This window comes from Camelina sativa, chromosome 12 (genome assembly GCF_030686135.1).
Source record: "Camelina sativa cultivar CO46 ecotype springtype chromosome 12, ASM3068613v1".
Taxonomy (NCBI): domain Eukaryota; kingdom Viridiplantae; phylum Streptophyta; class Magnoliopsida; order Brassicales; family Brassicaceae; genus Camelina; species Camelina sativa.
In genome coordinates, this window is record NC_141891.1 from 21,270,362 (window position 1) to 21,290,580 (window position 20,219).

Consider the following 20,219-nt stretch of genomic DNA (forward strand, 5'->3'; position numbering starts at 1 on the left):
CTTGTGAGATGAGTATGATTTGACCTTTCTATAAAGTATAACAAATATAGTTCATGACTCTTATTATCTATTAGTTAATACATATATTTTAGATACAGCCACAGAAAAAAATGAAAATTTGAGGTCAATATTCTCTTTTTTTGGTCAATATTCTCTTTTTTTCTCTCTCTAGTTCGGTGAACAGATAAAACAAACTTTCCGAAACTAATCTCCCCAGATCGGCGTTGCTCCGGCGCGTCGTTTCTCACGAACACCATCTTTGGTTTCGTCCTATCTCTAGCTATCCACTGAACCATTTGGAGTCTTAACCGGCGGTTTATTCGTCATGGGTCTGGGATCCAAATTCGACGGTAATTCTGGTGAGTTGCTTCCTCCGGCAAGCGTCAACCTGAGATCCTCTTCACCTCTCCTTGCCTGCTTAGAGTCTTCAGTACCAGATCCGCGGTGGCCAAGCAAGCATCGTTGGTCAGCGTCCGAGTTAAAGGTTGCAAACCAAAGCGTCACTTCCTCTGCTCACGACTCCTCTTCTTCATCGCCGGCGAAGTCTTTTCCTCCCACGGCTGTTGAGAAATCACTGGTGTCTGTTCAATCTACCCTCCCGGTGGATTCTATCGTTCAGAGAGATGAACCCAAACTGGCAAACTCTTCTCCTCCGACCAAAGGTATGAAGATTTCGACATTAGCGGATGGTGTCTCGGCGGATTTTGTTCGTTGTTCTTCCCACGTTGCCGTGAATAAACCTCCTCTGGTGGTTCCGTCACTACCGGTTAATGACGAGACTGAACCGGTGTCTTCAAACCAACCTCCAATTGTACCTGTGGAGATTGTTGCTGTTGCATCTGATAGACCCAATGCCCCTAAGGATTTGGTTTCTCCACCTCTAAAAGGAGCTTGGGCGAAGAAGTTAAAATACACCTCCTCGTCTGCGAGTGGACTAGTAACGATTCCTGTTTCATCGAAGGAAGATGATCTTAGGTTTCCTTGGGCTGCTAAAATGGATCCGGCGGCAAGGAATCTTTACAGAGCTACCTCTCCAGAGTATATGGAAGACGGTACTCCAAAGGTAACGATTCCGAGTCATGTCTTGTTGCAAGGTCTTGAGAATCAAAAGGAGTATGTCTTAGGTCAGTTCTATAGGTGTACTCCTCCTCCTGGCGGCTTGATCCATGCAGTGGTAAATAGAATTTGGGGTAGAAAGTGTAAAATCTTTATGCGTAAGTTAGAGGGTTCCAAATTTCTTTTCCATATCCCGGATGCTTCAACCAGAGCTTGGGTTCTTCAAAGAGGACTATGGCATGTTGATGATTTTCTTATGTTTGTTGCTCCTTGGTTAGCTGCAGATACATTTGATATCCCGGAGATATCAACTATTCCTGTTTGGGTAACACTTAAGAATATTCCACACAGGTTGTATTCAATTCCAGGTATTAGCCACATTGCATCAGGGTTAGGTGCTCCTATGGCTACTTATAAACCAAGACTTGACCCTTCTTTAATGGGTGAGGCCAAGATACTGGTGGAAGTGGAGCTAAGTAAAGCTTTCCCTCCTAGGATTGCTGCAGCTGACAAAAAGGGTAACATTTCTATGGTGAATGTTGAATATGCTTGGGTTCCAGCCATTTGTGGCGACTGTGGACAGCTGGGGCATAAGGACTCCCGTTGTATGCAACCCCATGTGTCAAATGAAAATGGTTCAAAGCTGGCTTCAAAGGATGTTATCACTCCTACTATTGTAAGTATCTCTAATACCAATGATTTGGTCTCACCAACCACTCTTCAAACCGAGTCTCTAGTTGTTCCCATTACCACAATCACAGAAATCCAAATTGATACAGCCTTATTAGTTGAAGCTGTCCCAATCCAAGTCACAGAACAAAGCCCCGAGGTGGCAGAAGGTCACACAAATGTTGAAGCTGAAGTTGTCACTGAGGCTATTTGCACAGTTGATATAGTTACTGAAACTGCAGGCACACATGATGATGCTCTTAGTGACCGAGAGGTAAGACATGTCATGACTAATAACAGGTTTAACCATTTAGGTTCTTCATTTTCAGATGGGGAGTCACTTGACTCTGATGGAGAGTCAGTTGAGTCAGATGATTCAGAAAATGTGGCGAGATTGATGGATCAAATGACTCCGGCTGGGCAACGAATTTTACGTGAAAGACCGGTTCAACTGTCCCTCAAAGCTAAGGAGATACAAGAATCTTCTATAGCTCGAGGAAGAGGTTACCGGGGGCGTGGGAATCGTGGACGCAGGAACCGGTGACGCGGCTAGTTGTCCTCTCATGCTGAACTAAGAAGCCAACCGAAGCGGAAGATTCGGTCACCATCTTTATTTTACTAATATTGGCATCTGTCGGTATTGTTTTTGTTCTAAAAACTGTATGACTTCGTCATGGCTTATGTTTCTTTATATAAAATCAGTTTTTTTTTTTTTTTTTTTTTTTTTTTTTTTAAAAAAATGAAAATTTGAATATTATATCATGCATTTGAACTTGAACTTGTGTGTTAACGTTTATTGTGCATTTACTATCTTACTATATATTTCTGATGTTTTATTGTATAAAGTAAACCTTTTGGTTTAGTGACTAAACTCTAATATTATGCGTTGATCTCTCAAATTGGGAATATCTATGTAACCCGAATATTTTTTTTGAAATGCTTATACGAATCGTTGTACAAGTACACCTATTTAGCATGATGAGGAAAAAAAAAGTATTTAGTGTACCCGAACTCGATATCCGGAACTGGTCAACGGGTTGACTTCCTGGACCGATCCAAAACATTCTTTAATCGCAAAACCGCCAAATAACTATGCAAAAGGGACTCTTGGCTTAGCCAACCTGCAAAAAGAGGGGTGAGTAATTGATAATTACTCAGTGAGGGAAAGCCACAGGGCTCCCGAAGTCTCCACATCCAAACACGCTTAGACAATCACAAAGTCTAAACCTAAGACAAGCAACAATCATTGTGTCCTAAATCCCGTGACACACAAACATCAAACAAATGAGACTACATCCCATAACGATCATCGTGCATTACAGGATTCTTCATGTTTTCGCACTTCTTCCTGCACATTTTCATAGCCGTGCATTACGGGATTCCTCATGCTTTCGCACTTCTTCCTGCACATTTTCACTTGCGTATCCGGATTCCTCGCACTTCTCGCACTTCTTCCACGCACAACAACTCGTTAGCTCGTCAGCCAATCCTGATCTACCCGCATTCCGCACCCGTAGACCACCACACAACTGCAAGGATCTCTCCTTGCATGACTCTCTGCGGCTCACCGCATCTACGTGCCCTTGGCACCTATATCCTCACACACAAGCACTTATTTTACCACAACAAAACATGCATTCACACAATCACGCCATCATCAATTAACACGCATAAAATATCCATTTTATTCAATAAATAACTCTAAGATACTATTTCTCTTTCTTATACTTCATAAAAATATATATATATTTATATACTATAAATATTAATACACTCAACAAACAAATACAGTTACTTATAATATATACAACTCGTAGGTATACTCAGCTTAACCATAGACTAAGCAACTATCCAAACACATCTGAATATGTAAAAGACACCAACTAGTACTCACCTTAGCCATACGAATTGAATCCTTAATTTAGAAATAGCAACAACGCAAATCCGGTTCAACAACAGTTCTCAATCTTCAGTGGTTTAAGATAACAACATTCCATTAAACCAGCCCAAACCAAAGTCTGTAATTAATTTTGATACAGTAAAACCTCTATAAATTAATAATGTTGAGACCAAGACATTTTATTAATTTATAGTGATATTAATTTATCTATAAATTAATAATTATTATTTTATAGTGTAAATTAATAATTATTAATTTATAGATATATTTTTAATAGTTTGAATTTAAAAATTATAAATTGAGACAATTTTAGCAAAGTAAAATTATACTTTCGGATTTTGTAAATTTTATGGTATTGGAATTGAATTTGTAATATACAGAAAACATTATTAACAATAAATTACAAATACAATAGACAAATTCACTTATACACATGACATCAATTTTTATATTTTAATAGTCAATTATATTAAACTATCAAAATATAAATGATGAATATCTAGAAATAGAAAACTTAAAAAAAATTAGCTATTTTATAATATGTTACATAATCTTTTATATCATTATAATTTGAAAATTCAACATAAAAATTGTTTAATAGATATGAGCTTTAGGAGAAACATACATTATATATAATATATATATATATATATATAAATATGTAAATTTACATGATTATTAATTTATGATATTATTGGGACCATATTTTACATAGATATTTCAAAAAAAATTATTGTCTTATTATCTTATCGAATTTTGTTATTTTTTACACTCGCCCGACTTAGGACTAGCAAAATTTATTAATTTATAGTGATTATTAATTTATAGAGTATTAATTTATAGAAGTTTTACTGTATATTCCAATTAAATTAATTAGACCATAATCTAATAATTTAATATACCACAATTCCACTTTCACGTCACATGAATTTTGGTTTCATAATCAAATCTCAACTCAAACTAATAGCACAACACCACACTCCCACACGGGACCACTAAACTATAAGTCAACTCACGTCCACATATACGGTTCTTGTCTTATGTAAGTTAAGATTCATTGGTTTAGAGACACGGTTCAATAATCAACAAAACACAACAACAACAACACGAGGCAAGGTGCAGCCGATTACCTTTCTCGGCAATTACTCTCGACAGATCTGATCGGCGGCTTGACAACGACGCGGCCATTAAAGCTTACAGCGGTTAGATCCTCATGGCTCAACCATGAAACAACAACAACAACAACATATCATTAGACAACATCATTTACTTCATGCGCAAGTTACAAAAGAACACTAGGGTTCCCTTACCCTGAACGGCCTCGACAATGGCTATGGCTGCTACGGAGACAGCGGCTGACATCTCCGCTGACAGTGGTTAACAAATGGTTTCAAACTCCGGTGATTCACGATGGCTTGACTAAGGGCGGTGATTGACAGTGGCGAACAACAAATCTCCGTGACCTCTTTCTCTCCTCAACAATGACAATGGTGGCTCAGCTCTCTCTCGTCTCTCTCATCCTCGGTGATTGTTGAGTTTTAGGTTTAGAATCATCGACTCCCTTTTACGGCTTTAACGAGAGCACACAACATAACCTTTTTTTTCATTTGCTTTACGTTCAGCTATTGGGCTTTTAATGGACTAATTCTTAGTAACAAAATTGACCCAAATACCAATTATAAAATTGGGGATGTTACATTTAGCATGATTTTTTCCAAATTAAGAGTTCGAATATTCTTCTTTCATATCCTTTGTTTATATTTTTTTTTTCTCGTTTAATTGTCAACTATAGGCCCAAAACATTCTCTGCCTGTAGCCCATTAAAATACCAAGTGCAGTTCTGTTCAAGATAAGACACTATTAAAGTGAAAAAGTTGTGTGTTGTGTCCTTACCTCCCACTAGATTAACATTATCTTAGACCACCAAATTAAATTCTTCTTTGTTTAATTGCACCAAATTAGCTTTTAATTTGCCGGAAGTATATGTGATATATTATACAATGGAATTATATACTAAGATTTTTCTTAACTTGTAACTTCTTAGCAAAGGGTTTAAAGGACAAAAAGGGGTGTTAGGTAAATACTTTTCACTGAATAGTAATCTGCTGTCAATCCAGTCTTAATCTATAATCCGCACAGGCGCACACCTTTTAAAGTGTTTTACGATACTATTTTTTTCTATGTTATGAATCGAGCTCACAATGTAAATGAAATAAGTATAAGAAGTGCTTATCTTATTGATATAAAACATGTACAATATATATAGTGTTAAATATTAGGGTTTAGTAATAACTAATTACACAATAGTCCCTAAGTTATATCTCTTTTCTATACGCTCCCTCAAGATGGAGGCAGTTTCTTGATTCCAATCTTGTAGTTTAGATCAACAAAATGAGCAGGAGGGAGAGGTTTCGTAAGAGCATCCGCAAGTTGATCGTCACCGGAGATGTGAGCAACACGTAACGTACCGGATTGAATGTTCTCCCTTACAAAGTGATAATCAATAGCAACATGTTTCATCTTTGAGTGAAAAATAGGATTGGCGCAGAGGTACGTAGCTCCCATATTGTCACAATATATAACGGAGGAGTAGGCAATGTGATTCCCATTTCAGTCAACAACGAGCAAATCAATTGTAACTATGATGCGGTGTTTGCGACAGCCCTATACTCTGCTTCAGTAGAGGATCGTGAGACACTTTGCTGTTTCTTTGAAGACCATGAGATTGGACTGCCACCAAAATAGACGAGATACGCATTGGTGGAGACATAATTGGCCTTGTCGCGACCCCAATCAGCATCGGAGAAGGCATGAACGGTGAGAGGAGCATTATGACGTAAGAAGATGCCAAGGTCTCGTGTCCCAGCAAGATAACGGAGAACTCTCTTTGCGGCTTGCCAATGCTCATTTGTCGGCTTGTGCATGAATTGTGAGAGACAATTAACCGGAAAAGCAATGTCAGGGCGTATGAAGGCTAAATATGGAAGGCTTCCCACAACCATCCTATACTTCGTGACATCCGCAAGAGGTGTACCAGAGAGAACTGTGAGTTGCGAAGAGGCAGTCCTCGGTGTGGGAACAGGATGAGCCTCAAGCATGTTCGTCTTGATTAGGAGATCAGTGATATACTTGCATTGCATTAGGTATAGACCGGTAGGTGTTCTGGTTGCTTCAATACCAAGGAAGTAACTTAGTGGACCGAGATCTTTGAGGGAAAACCGTCGAGCTAGGGATGCATGAAACGCTTGGACTAATAAAGGTGGGCATGCAAGGATAATATCATCCACATATACTAGCACATAGAGATATTGGGTACCATACTTGTATATGAAGAGAGAGTTATCCGCCAACGAGGTCTTAAACCCCGAGTCAACAAGAAACTTTCTGAGTTCCTGGTACCACGCTAATATCATCCACATATACTAGCACATAGAGATATTGGGTACCATACTTGTATATGAAGAGATCAGTGATATACTTGCGTTGCATTAGGTATAGACCGGTAGGTGTTCTGGTTGCTTCAATACCAAGGAAGTAACTTAGTGGACCGAGATCTTTGAGGGAAAACCGTCGAGCTAGGGATGCATGAAACGCTTGGACTAATAAAGGTGGGCATGCAAGGATAATATCATCCACATATACTAGCACATAGAGATATTGGGTACCATACTTGTATATAAAGAGAGAGTTATCCGCCAACGAGGTCTTAAACCCCGAGTCAACAAGAAACTTTCTGAGTTCCTGGTACCACGCTCGTGGAGCCTGCTTCAAGCCGTATAAAGCTTTCCGCAGACAACACACATGATGGGGACGATCACTGTCAACTAAACTTGGAGGCTGAGAGACGTATACCTCGTCGTCTAAAGTATCTTGGAGGAAGGCGTTGTTGATGTCGACCTGTTGAATTGCCCAATTTTTGTGTACAGCGGTCTCGAGAACAAGGCAAATAGTCGTGGTTTTGATGACTGGACTAAACGTTTCGGAGTAATCGATACCGTATTGTTGATGGAACCCGCGAGCAACCAATCTGGCCTTGTACCTGTCAACAGAACCATCATGCTTGGACTTGATGGTGAAAATCCACTTACATGTGATGACATTCTGGGAAGGTTGAGGAGGCTCCAAGTCCCATGTGTGTTCACGTATTTGTGCATTTATTTCCTCCACCATTGCATTACGCCACCGTGGATCCTTCAAAGCTTGTGCCACCGTCGTCGGGATAAGCGGATGAGAGGTAGCAGTGAGACTGAACTTTTGTTTTGGTTTGGTGATGTTATTTTTGGATCTGGTTTTCATAGGGTGGTTGTTTTGTGGTGGTGGGGGTGGTGAAGGATCGATGTGTTGTGAAAAGGTTTCGGTGGTTGATGTAGTTTTTGACGTAGAAGAAGAAGTTGAGGTCGAAGGCGTGGAAGGAGTTTGAGGTGATAATGGGCTTGGTCTTGGGCTTGTGGATATTGGACTGGTGGGAGATGTTGGAGTTGGGCGTCATTGTTGGACATGTCATGACCATGTTTGTTGGGCTTAGTTGGGCGTCATTGTTGGACATGTCATGACCATGTTTGGTGCGTGTCTCATGATCAATATCAACCGACAAAGAAGACTGTGGTACCGATGGTGACGACGGTGGTGACAATGGTGCTGTAGGTGGTGACGGCGAAGCTGTTGTTGACGGTGCTGTTGAAGAAGATGATGATGATAATGATGATGACGGTGGTGTTGTTGACGGTGGTGTTGGAGATGGTGACAGCGGAGCTGTCGTTGGTGTCGGTGAGTGAAGAACATTGCACGGGGGTTGGGGCATAACCAGAGACGAACTAAGGAATTGTATGAGTGGTGTGGAGCTTGGTGCCGGCATGGGAATAGGAGATGACGGTGTGGCAAATGGAAAACTTGCCTCTATGAATTGGACGTGACGAGACGTATAAAGCCGGCCGTTGGTGACATCAAGACACAAGTACGCACTTTGTGTTAGAGAATACCGGAGAAACACACAAGGAGTGGAGTGAGACTCGAGTTTTTTGTGACGGTACGGACGCAGCCACGGGTAACACACACAACCAAACACCCTAAGCTTGAGATAATTTGGATTTGTGTTGAACAACTTTCGATAAGGTGTATCACCTCACAAGACATCCGTGGGCATCCTATTGACCAAGTACACCGCTGTTGCAAAAGCATAAGGCCAATAGGACGTCGGAACTGAGGCATGACTAAGAAGAGCTTGCCCTGTCTCAACAACATGACGGTGCTTTCTCTTGGAGACACCGTTATGTTCGGGTGTATGCGGCGGAGAGGTGAGGTGTGATATGCCATGATGAACTAGGAACGGCCGTAGAGCAAGGAACTCACCACCATTATCCGAATAAAGCGTCTATATCTTAGTTTGAAACCTGTTCTCCACCACGGACTTAAAAGCTGCAAAGACATCTTTGACTTGGGATTTAAGCTTTAAAGGATATAGCCAAGTGTATCTTGTAAAATGGTCAACAAGAACAAGATAATTTTTGAAATTTTCTGATGAGATAACAGGAGAAGACCACACATCTGTGTAAATGTATTCAAGGGGTTGAGATGATGTAATGGTGTTTGTAGAAAATGGAAGCTTATGACTTTTATTAATGAAACAATCTGAGCAAGAAGATTGTTTTTGTGTAGGTGGAGAAAGAGGTAGAGAAAATTGAGAAACAATGGCTTTTAAAACTGAAAAAGAAGGATGCCCAAGTCGAAGATGCCAAGAGCTAAGATCGGTTTTCGGAGATGGTGTAGCCGAGAAGGCAGCAATGGAGTTGCGGTGCATCGGCCACTCATACAATTCGTTTCAAGTTCGACCTTGGAGTAACTTGACCCCCATGCGTAGATCCTTCATCTGAAAACAAGCAGGAAAGAATGCCACCGAGACTTGATTATCATTACGTAAACGATAAACCGAAATTAAACTCTTGCAAACATCCAGAACATATAAGATATCTTTTAAAGCTAAAGAGCGAGGTGAGTAGAGAGTAAGGCGGAACCTGTATGTGTGATTGGGAGACCAGAACCATCAGCAATCTGCACCTCTTCTCCACCCTTATACGGTTGATGGAGTGATAGGTTAGACAGATCAGAAGTTAAGTGATGGGTAGCACCTGAGTCCATCACCCAGTTTGCAGGATTGTACGACAGAATGGTCGCAACGTTCGCACGAGGCTGCCACTGCATGGGCTGAGAGGACGAGGACTGATAATTTCCACCTGAGGGTTGATAGTTGCCGCCGGAGGATAACTGGGAGCATCGTCGCGCACTGTGACCAAACACCCCACAGAGTTGACAACGACCTTGATAGCCCCGACCTTGAGATCCACGTCCTTGAGAGTGATTGGAATGTCCTCGTGGAGTGAAACGGTGTTGGTTGCAAGAAGTGTTGTGGTTGCCAGAGGACTTATGAAAAGCAGCATTTGCAGTCACCGGTATTGAGGATGAAACAGAGATTTGCATTTGGAGCTTCAACTCAAAGTTAATGAGTTTCTCGTGAAGCTCTGTTAAAGAGGGTGGAGTATCGCGACCATTGATATGGTCAATAACAGGCTTATAATCCTCAGGAAGCCCGCCGAGAATGTAGTCGATCTGTTCTTCATGCTCATAAGGTTTCCCAAGCAAGGCAAGTTGATCGAATCTCGTAGTGAAGCCTTGAACGTATGCATCGACAGTTCTGGTGCCTTTCTTCCATTGCTTGATTTGTTCCCGGATTTGTTTGATGTGGCCCCAGCTTGGTTTAGCATACGTAGAGGAGAGAATCTGCCAAATCTGAGCAGAGGTGTCGGCTTTGGATAAGATCGGCTAAACATCAATGGAGATGGCACCCAAGAGACTAGAGTAGAGAAGCTGATCTTGGCGCTGCTAAAGAACATATTTTGGATTCTCTTTAGAGACGTCATTGACTTGAATGGTGGGATCCGGTGGAGCGACGGTGCTATCAAGATAGCTGGTAAGCCCATAACCAGCTAACAGGGCACGAACTTGACGATCCCACATCAAAAAGTTGGAGGCCGTGAGTTTAGTCATGTTCGACATATTGACATTGTGGAGTTGAGAAGAAGCCAAGATGTCAATGATATTATTTTGAGAAGCAGCCATGGTGAGAAACCGTGGTAAGGAAGAAATAGAGGAGAAGAAGAATAGAGGAGAAAGAAGAGAGGAGACGACGGAAAAAAAATTAGGTCTTTGGATATTGCCGCTCTGATACCATATAATAAGTGCTTATCTTATTGATATGAAACATGTACAATATATATAGTGTTAAACAGTAGGTTTAGTAATAACTAATTACACAATAGTCCCTAAGTTATATCCCTCTTCTATAATAAGCACACAAATTTATTAAAAATTTAGTCAAAGAAAACTAAAAAAGACATCATTTTCAAAGACTTTTATTCCTAAAAAAAAAGACAACATTTGTAGTAATCAAAAATCTTTAGCACCATGCCACCAATCAAGGGCTTTTATTCGCATGCTATTTATTAATTAAGTTTTTTTCTCCTTGTTTTGGTCATGTCTCACTCGTTCCCTAACTCTTTATTTTCCGCGCAAGTTCGCAATTGTGACATATACATGTTCGCCTTTATTTTGGTTATGTCATCACGAAATCAAAACGTAGCGTTCCAAGTTGCTTTCTTGTTTTAGGAGTAAATTGTATCATGAAAATTTGTTAAAAATACCCCTTTTATATACCTCTTTTCAAAAATACCCTCTTTTCTGGCAATTTTTATTTTTGCCCTCTATTAATTTTTAATGACCATTTTATCCTTAAATGAAAAATATTTTATTCAATAAAAAGAAAAACAAAATTTTTCCGCCAAAAAATTTCCGACATATTTCCCGCCAAAAAATTTTCGAAAAAATTTTCCCGCCAAAAATTTTTTTGTCCAAAAAATTTTGATAAAAATTTTCGACATAAAAAATTTCCCGCCAAAAATTTTCCCGCCAAAAAAAATTTACAAGGTTTTTAAAAGGTTTTATAAGGTAGAAGAAACCTTATAAAAACCATAAACACCTTTTAAACGCTTTTACAAGATTTTTAAAAGAGTTTTAAAAAGTTTTAATAGGTTTTTAAAAGGTTTTTTAAACATCTCGTAAACGCTTTTACAAGGTTTTTAAAAGGTTTTCAAAATATTTTTAAAAAGGTTTTTAAACACCTTGTAAATGCTTTTAAAATGTTTTTATAAGGTTTTTAAACACCTTGTAAACGCTTTTAAAAGGTTTTTAAACACCTTGTAAACTCTTTTAAAAGGTTTTTAAACACCTTTTAAACGCTTTTAAAAGGTTTTTAAACACCTTGTAAACGAAAGGTGTTTAAAAACCTTCTAAAAGCTTTTAAAAGATTTTTAAACACCTTGTAAACGCTTTTAAAAGGTTTTTAAACACTTTGTAAACGCTTTTAAAAGGTTTTTAAACACCTTGTAAACGCTTTTAAAAGGTTGTTAAACACCTTGTAAATACTTTTACAAGGTTTTACAAGGTGTTTAAAAGGATTTACAATGTTTTTATAAGGTATAAATTTCAATTTTTTTGGCGGGAAAATTTTTCGATTTTGGCGGGAAATTTTTTTTTTGTGGCGGGAAATTTTTTTTTTTGACGAGAAAAATTTTTGATTTTGGCGGAAAAAATTTTTTTGGCGGGAAAATTTTTTATTTTTGGCGGGAAATTTTTTTTTGATTTTGGTGACTATACATTCTTGTTGTCATTTAAAGAAAGTGTAATTTGGTCATTTTGTTCAAAAAGAAGGATAGTTTTAAAAATGGTCAACATGGAAGGGTATTTTTAAAAAAGGAATTGAAAAAAAGGGTATTTTTGAGAATGCCCCTTGTATCTTGCTCTTTTTCTCCAACAGGCTTCGACGAGTCATTGTCATTTGCAACTGTTTCCAACTTTACATTCAGACAAAACTTACTTTGGACAAATCTTAATTCTGTAAACATAATTGTTTGTTTACATCAATCCCATTTTTAATAAAACGGAAGTACACGACTTCAAATTGATAGACTATATAATATTAATATAGGTTATAACTAAGATTAATTATTTGATAGGTTATATGGATTAATTATTTGATAGGTTGTATAGATTTAGGATTACGATCCTCTTAAAAAGTATATTCCAAATAATAAAATAAAATCCCAAAGAATATTTAACTAACCATATATAGACAAAAAAATCTCAGAAATTAATCACTCTTCCGTAGATTATAAGTGATTTCCGATTATACTAAAAATAAAATCTTACCTAACTTTATCAGAAAATATTGATTGAGTAACCTATTAAAATTTGAATATTTAAATTCATTTTAAATATTTTTTTTGTTGAATTGTATAGTTTTATATATAATAATAAACTTTTAAAATAATTTAATTTGGAATCTTTCAAAATAGTTTAATTTGAATATTTTTAAGAATATCATAAATATATGATCAAAAAATTAAAAATTATAAACACTCTAATTTGATTTGTTATAGCACGGGTCAATAATATGTCACTATAATATGAAAAAATTTCAAGAAATATGATTTTTTGCTAGAGCAAGGGTTAAAATTTCAAAAATATGATTTCTCGGATTAAATTTAAGTTTGGAATAATGTTGTTTGGTAGGCTTTCTCGGTCACGATGATTTTGACAAACATATGTTACATATTTGGTCCTAAAATTAATATGCGCTATAATATAGGTTAAGTCATAAAATTAACAATCAAAATACAATATATAATTTTAAACACTAAACAAATCAAATAAAAACAAAAAAAAATTATTTTTTATCACACAACTTAATCCCGTTATACCGCGGGTCAAAATCTAGATATACAAGAATATCTTACAGAATAGATATTATTTACATAAGTCATATTCAGTATATGATTTCATGCCATAGTATTCCATAAAAAAAAAACTTTTACAACAAATAAAATAATCATATATACAATGTTTTAAATAAAAATTACCAAATAAACAAAAAAAAAAAAATTTAACCCGTGCTTTAGCACGGGTCATATTCTAGTTTGGATTGAAATGGAGCTTTTTGCAAGCAAAGAAAGATATTGATAACGAACAAAACAAAAATGTATAGCCTAAGCTCTTCTCATGTATAACAAAATCTACCAAATCCAAATAAAAGAGAAAAAAATAAAATTAGTAGAAAATTCAAAAGAGATCTTACTCTATACAAACAATTTCTTTTATCTTATTATTTTATTTTATTTTCACAAAATAATTTGTTCTAAAAAATCTATTGCCCGTGTGTGCTCGGTGTAAGAATTGACCAACGACGTCGTATTCTGTTTTAATCTGTTTAGGGTTCTTGTGCCACGTCATCGTTTCAGTCTCCGGTTTCTTAAAAGAATCAATAGAAAGGCGGTGGTGGAGGAGAGGCGTATGATACTCCGATGACTGGTGGGAGTGGTCCTTCATATTCAGGAGATGGTGGTGGTGGACTTTGGTGGATCACCGGTGGTGGTGGGCTGTGGTGAACAACCGGAGCTGGTGGAGGAGATTCTTCACATGGAGCTGATGGTGGCGGCGGTGGAGAGCTGTAGTGTACTGGAGGTGGCGGCGGAGAACTGTAGTGGACTTCCGGTGGTGGTGGTGAACCGTAATGAACGGCCGGTGGAGGAGGAGAGCTGTAATAGACCGGTGGTGGTGGAGGGGAGCTGTAATGAGCGACCGGTGGGGGAGGAGAGTTGTAATAGACTGGTGGTGGAGGTGGAGAGCTGTAATGAACGACCGGTGGAGGAGGTGATGAGTACTCTATGCACGGTGGAGGTGGTGGTGGTTCGATACAAGGAGGTGGAGGAGGAGGGGAATAGACTGGAGTGGGAGGTGGAGATAGATATGGATACATTGGTGGCGGAGGTGAATGCGGTGGCGGTGGCGGAGAGTAATGCGGTGGTGGTGGTGAGCTATAGTAGTAAGGTTCAGGGGGTGGAGGAGAAAACTGTGGGGGTGGTGGCGGTGAATGAGGCGGTGGTGGTGGTGGACGGGTGCAGTAAACCGGAGTTGGTGTTGGAGAAGGTGGAGGAGAGTAGACTGGCGGAGGAGGTGGGGGCGGCGGTGGTGGTGGTGGTGGAGAGTAGACTGGCGGAGGTGGGGGCGGTGGAGAATATACTGGCGGAGGAGGCGGTGAGGGCGATGGTGGTGGTAGTGGAGGAGAATAAACTGGCGGTGGAGGAGGAGGTGATGGAGGTGGCGGAGAGTTAACCGGAGGAGGAGGTGGTAACGGCGTCACAACGGGAGGACGAGGGGACACAGAACGTCCACAACCAAACGACCCACAATTCACTGGCGGACGAGACAAGAACGCTTTACATTGCCCTGGAGACCTCTGAGCAGGTCTTCCCGGCAAACAATTTCTCCGATCATCAAACTCCGGCAACGTCAAACACACAGGCGCTTCTCCAGTGAAGAAATTGTAACTGTAAGTAAAGTTCTCAAGCTTCGGAAGCTGACAAATACTCGCCGGAATCTTCCCCGACAACTTATTATGCGCCACATTAAGCTGCTCCACCGAAACCATACCACCAACACTCTCCGGTAACGGCCCAACAAGTTCGTTAAAACTAACATCAAACACCGTCACGTTCTTCAACCGTCCGATATCAGACGGTAAACAAGAATTAAGACCATTGTTCATGAAGATGATCTCGTTCAAGTTCTTCATCTCTACCAAGCTCGAAGGTACACAACCATGGAACCGGTTATTCGCCAATACAATAACCGAAACCGGGGAATCACCAAAATTCTTCGGTAACTCAAACCGGAACCGGTTATGGTTTATAAAAATCGCGTCGAGATCTTTACTAAAAAGCTCCTTCGGTACAGTTCCTTCGAACTCATTAAACCGGAGATCTAAAAACTTCAACGACGGTAACTGCAAGACAATCGTCGGAAACTTCCCAGCGAACCGGTTGTTACTTAAATCAAGCTCGAATAAAAGCTTTAACCGGTTAAACCGATGCGGTACAGTACCACAAAACCGGTTTGAATTAACATGAAACAAAGCGAGATCTGATAACAAACCAAGCTCTTCAGGTAAATAACCGGCGATATCAGCGTGGTTTAGATCGATTCCAGCGACGGTACGAATCTTCCGGTTATCAAGCGACGGAGAACAGAAAACTCCGGTGTAGTTACAGACATTGGATCCGATCCAATTCGAAGTGAAGTTGTTCGGATCAGAGAGAATCGCTTGTTTCCAAGCTTGTAGAGCTATGTAAGCATTTCGTAATCTTGGATTCTCGAAGACGAGAGAAGGATCGACGGTGATGTTGACGCTCCGTTCGGCGAACTCAAGTAATTGACGGCGTTGGATGTGACGGACTTCGTTATCGGAGAGAGCGCCGCCGTGAGAGGTGGTGAGATGGATGAGAAGGAAGAAGGAGAAGAAGAGGAGAGTTTGAATCGTCTTCTTCATTACACTGCACAAGTCATCTGAGTGGAGTGGGCAATGGGGGTGGAGAATTCGAAAGAGAAGCGAGGGTAAAATGGGAAATGTGGATTGAGTAATGATGATAATAATGTTATGGAGGAGTTTATTGAGGATACGAGTATGTGAGGAAGAGAGAAGAGAAGGAGCTTTGTGTTGTTGTGTGGAAGCAGAGAGAGGTTGGAATATAAATGAGAGAGGTACAGCTCATTCACAGCTCAAGCTTATCTTTTTTTTTTTTTTCAAAATTTTGTTCTTTCAAAATTTATTAGTTATTTATCAAATTAGTTAGCTCTCTTACCTATTCCTATAAAATCTCTATGTTACTAAAATAATTATTAGGTGTGGATAATCCGGTTTATGGTTTGATTTCGGTTTAGTTTTTTTTTTCCATTGTTTTGGTTTGGTTAATTCAGTTTTTTTTTTCGTTTGCTTTTTTCGTTAAAATAACACTTTAAATATAATTGAGAAATAAAAATCTATCTAGTATTATAATACATATTTTAATATATAATTAAACTAAATTTGAATTTGGTTTGGTTCGGTTTAAATAAAACTCAAAAACGAAACCAAACAGTTTATACATAAATTCTGTGTTGGATTGATGCGCTTTGGTTTATGCGGTTATGTTTACTTGCCTCTCTAATAACTAATAAGTATAGTTTCTATTACACTTTGCATGAAATCATCAAATGGTGTTTATTTTTTAAAAAATTACCCTAATTTTTTTGTTTGTTTTGAAACATACATAATACCTTTTTTAATAGGTATCTCATCATTTCTAACTGAATTTGATCATATTTGTTCTAAGGAATGGGGCTTTTTATATATTATTATGAAATGCATGTGATTAGTTGTATGAATATATGTATATATATATATATTTATTACAATATATCTATATATGTTACACCTAAATGAGGAATTGTTGATCAAGTTGATTCCAAGCTAAAAGATGTCTTCACCGAAAGGTCTTGTGGCCTCTCTTTTTTTTTTTTTTGTCTACTTTTTATATCTCTCAATCATCTCCAGCACATACAATATTCCATTAATATTGTCATGAAAGCTGTAAGATTAATGTAGTATGTACGATTTATAAAAGGTTGATAGATGCTTTCCTTAAACCATAATTTCTAATAATCTAACTTAACAATATCTCTCTCCGTCTCTCAAAATACGAAGCCTGATATTTTAATATAATAAAGGAATAAATAAGTAGGCATGATGTTGTAAAATATAAAATAATAACAATTTGAAAGAAAGAAAAAAACGCGCAAAGATTAGGAGGTGAAAGAAGAAAAGGATAATGCCAGCTTTTGATGAGAGCTTCTTCTTCTTCTTCTTCTTTTGTTTTCTGCTGTTGAAAATTCCTTTTCAACAGATTCTACAGAAGCAAACAAAAGCAAAAGTCTTCAAATAAAAGACATTATGAGATGACATTATTACATAACTAATCATGTTTATGTTAGCAATGATTGTTGTACTAGTGTCTTAAAGCAATACTAGTATTATAAAGAAAAATAAGAAGAAGCAGTTACGTAATAATGGAAAAATAAAAAAAAATTAAAGAGGGAGAGAGAGGTGGTTAAGTGGTCAAGTCGGTGTTTTCTTGCCGAGTTTCGGCGTATCGGTTGACCGTGATAACCAATTTTAATTTTAATTTAATGCAATTTGACCGTTGCTTATGAAACTTGGTGATATCACGAGTTTAGTTTATTTTTCATTTATTTTATTAACTCTCACGACTTTATTTGTTTATTGACTTTTTTTTTTTTTTTTTTTTGGGTTGAAACTTGAGAACCAAACACTTGAATGAAAACGCGGTTGAGTGTTAGACTTTGCAGAAACAGATGTTTTTTTTTTTTTTTTTTTTTTACAATACAGATGTTTTTCTTTTTTGTAATTGTAGTCGTCACTAAAATGGATAGAGCAATCCGGTGCAGTGGTTGATAGCGAATTTGGTTTGATATTTCCACAGGTATTATAATGTATTTTTTTGGACATGTGTAAGCGTTTGAATATGTTAATTACTAAAGAGACAATGTGGTTTAAAGTAATTTTTTAGAGAAAGTATATTTATTAGGAAAAAAGATGGCTAGCTACATGAAGTATAGGTGAATACATGGTCACACATACCAACTATACTATTGTATATTCAACTACACAAAGTATATGTATTACATGGCCACATGCATGAGCTATATGACGTCATGTGTTCAACACCATAGACATACAATCTGGTACACTGATTGATTAATTCCGGTGAAAACCAGTGTTGACTCCGGCGTTGACCAAAAAAAAATTTCTAAAATAAAAAATAAAAAATAAAAAATAATAAGTTATTTTATTAAATCATTTATGGTTTTTATTAATTAAAAAATATTCTATTCAATATCTAAATATTTTTTATATATTTCCTAAATATATCTTAAATGTAAAATAGAGAACCCAAACCTTAAAAAAATTTCTAAAAATTAATTAACATATTGTAATTGTGTAAAAGAGGGTAAAAATGAAAATGTTCATATGTTAAAAATAGATATTGTGAATTTTTTGTTGTTGTTTATATGTTAATTCAATATCTAAAGATATTTTTAATATATTTCCTAAATATATCCTAAATGTAATATAGAGAACCCAAACTTGAAAAAAAAATTCTAAAAATTAATTTAACATATTGTAATTGTGTAAAAGAGAGTAAAAATAAAAATGTTCATATGTTAAAAGTAAATATTGTTAACTTTTTGTTGTTTATATGTTATTTTGAGTATGTAAATTTTAAAGAAAAGAGTGTCTAAATTTTTTTATAACAATTACCATGCAAAATTTAGAGTAAAGAGTCATATACTCAATCTTTTGCATATTATTTTCTAATGAAAGTAGCTGAATTTGATTTTATTGATTTTGTAGTAATTAAATAATCTGATTATGAGATATATATATATATATATATCTTGAAAATAATTAGAAATTTTTATATCTTGAACATAATTATAAATGATTTTATATCTTGAAGATTATTATAAATGAATTTTTATATCTTGAAAATAATTATAAATGATTTTTATTTAACTATTTACTTTAGCTTGAAAAATAAAAAGTAATTAATTATAAGATGAATATATTAGAGATATATAAAAAATATTTGGATATTGAATAGAAAATGTCTTTTAATCATGAAAACCCATAAATAATTTGCTATAATAATTTTTTTTTAATTTAGAATTTTCTTTTTTAAGTGTTGCTCAACGCTGGAGTCAACGCCGGTCTTTGCCGGAATCAATTGACTGGTGTACTGGATTATATGTCTATGATGTTGACCGCATAACGTCATATAGTTCATGCATGTGGTCATGTAATACATATACTTTGTGTAGTTGAATATACAATAGTATACTTGACATGTGTGACCATGTATTCACCAATACTTCGTGTAGCTAGCCATCTTTTTTCCTATATATTGATCGTTGGTAATGATAATTGACAATGAGAATTTGACATAAATAGTTTTGCTATAAAGCAGATTAGAAGTCATTTTTCTAATTAAATGTAAAATTATATTCAAACTAAAAAAAATTTTGTACATAAAATGCAACAATACTTGGAAATTTTATGCAAATAGATTAATAGAAAAATATTATCCTAAATAGTCATCGTGAAACAAATGAACGCTCCATCCCTTCATCCTATTTCGTATCTCTCAAATTTTATATCTATGATAGTAGTTTTTTGTAGTTTGTCTATGGAAAAGTAGAGAATTTACAATGTATTCTATCATTCATTTCGGGTAATGGAATTTAGAGTAGATAAGTTTATGTTCAGTTGTTTCCATAATGAATTATTTGTCAATGTAACTACTGTATATACGACTATTTTATTTATAATTATAACTTAGACAAAAAAAAAAGTTAAATGTATATGAGTCAATTATATTCAAATTGTTTTAGTTTTAGGTTTCTTAAGTGTATAACAGCTTGGCCAACAAAAAATGACAGAAGACAAAAAAAAAACAAATGATGGAAGAAACTTTTAAATACCTCATAATAAATAGGAAAAAAGATACTCAGCTACACGAAGTATTGTTCAATACATGACCACATATTCCAACTTAAAAAATGTATAGCCAATTACACGAAATATATGTATCGC

The 20,219-nt window shown here is 36.6% G+C and overlaps 1 protein-coding gene, 1 long non-coding RNA gene and 1 pseudogene across 3 annotated transcripts; 1 reads left to right on the forward strand and 2 right to left on the reverse strand.

The window, feature by feature from the left end:
- Positions 1 to 68: 68 nt before the first annotated feature.
- LOC104732389 (uncharacterized) lies at positions 69 to 2,437 on the forward strand. The gene has a single exon (XM_010451924.3). It carries the CDS (start codon positions 326 to 328, stop codon positions 2,267 to 2,269), a length of 1,944 nt encoding a protein of 647 aa, XP_010450226.2. The 5' UTR covers positions 69 to 325; the 3' UTR covers positions 2,270 to 2,437.
- Positions 2,438 to 2,639: 202 nt separating this feature from the next.
- On the reverse strand, positions 2,640 to 5,191 carry LOC147930847 (uncharacterized). The gene is made up of 2 exons (XR_015574574.1): positions 4,756 to 5,191; positions 2,640 to 3,315 (listed from the first exon to the last, which is right to left on the reverse strand). It is a non-coding gene; the product is annotated as an uncharacterized LOC147930847 (long non-coding RNA).
- An 8,476-nt stretch (positions 5,192 to 13,667) lies between these two features.
- LOC104732390 (leucine-rich repeat extensin-like protein 4 pseudogene) lies at positions 13,668 to 16,355 on the reverse strand (annotated as a pseudogene). The gene has a single exon (XR_015574575.1). The product of XR_015574575.1 is annotated as a leucine-rich repeat extensin-like protein 4 pseudogene (transcript).
- Between the last annotated feature and the right edge of the window lie 3,864 nt (positions 16,356 to 20,219).

Bases quoted from the DNA above. Each gene is read 5' to 3' on its own strand.
- LOC104732389 (XM_010451924.3), top strand. From the start codon at position 326: ATGGGTCTGGGATCCAAATTCGACGGTAATTCTGGTGAGTTGCTTCCT.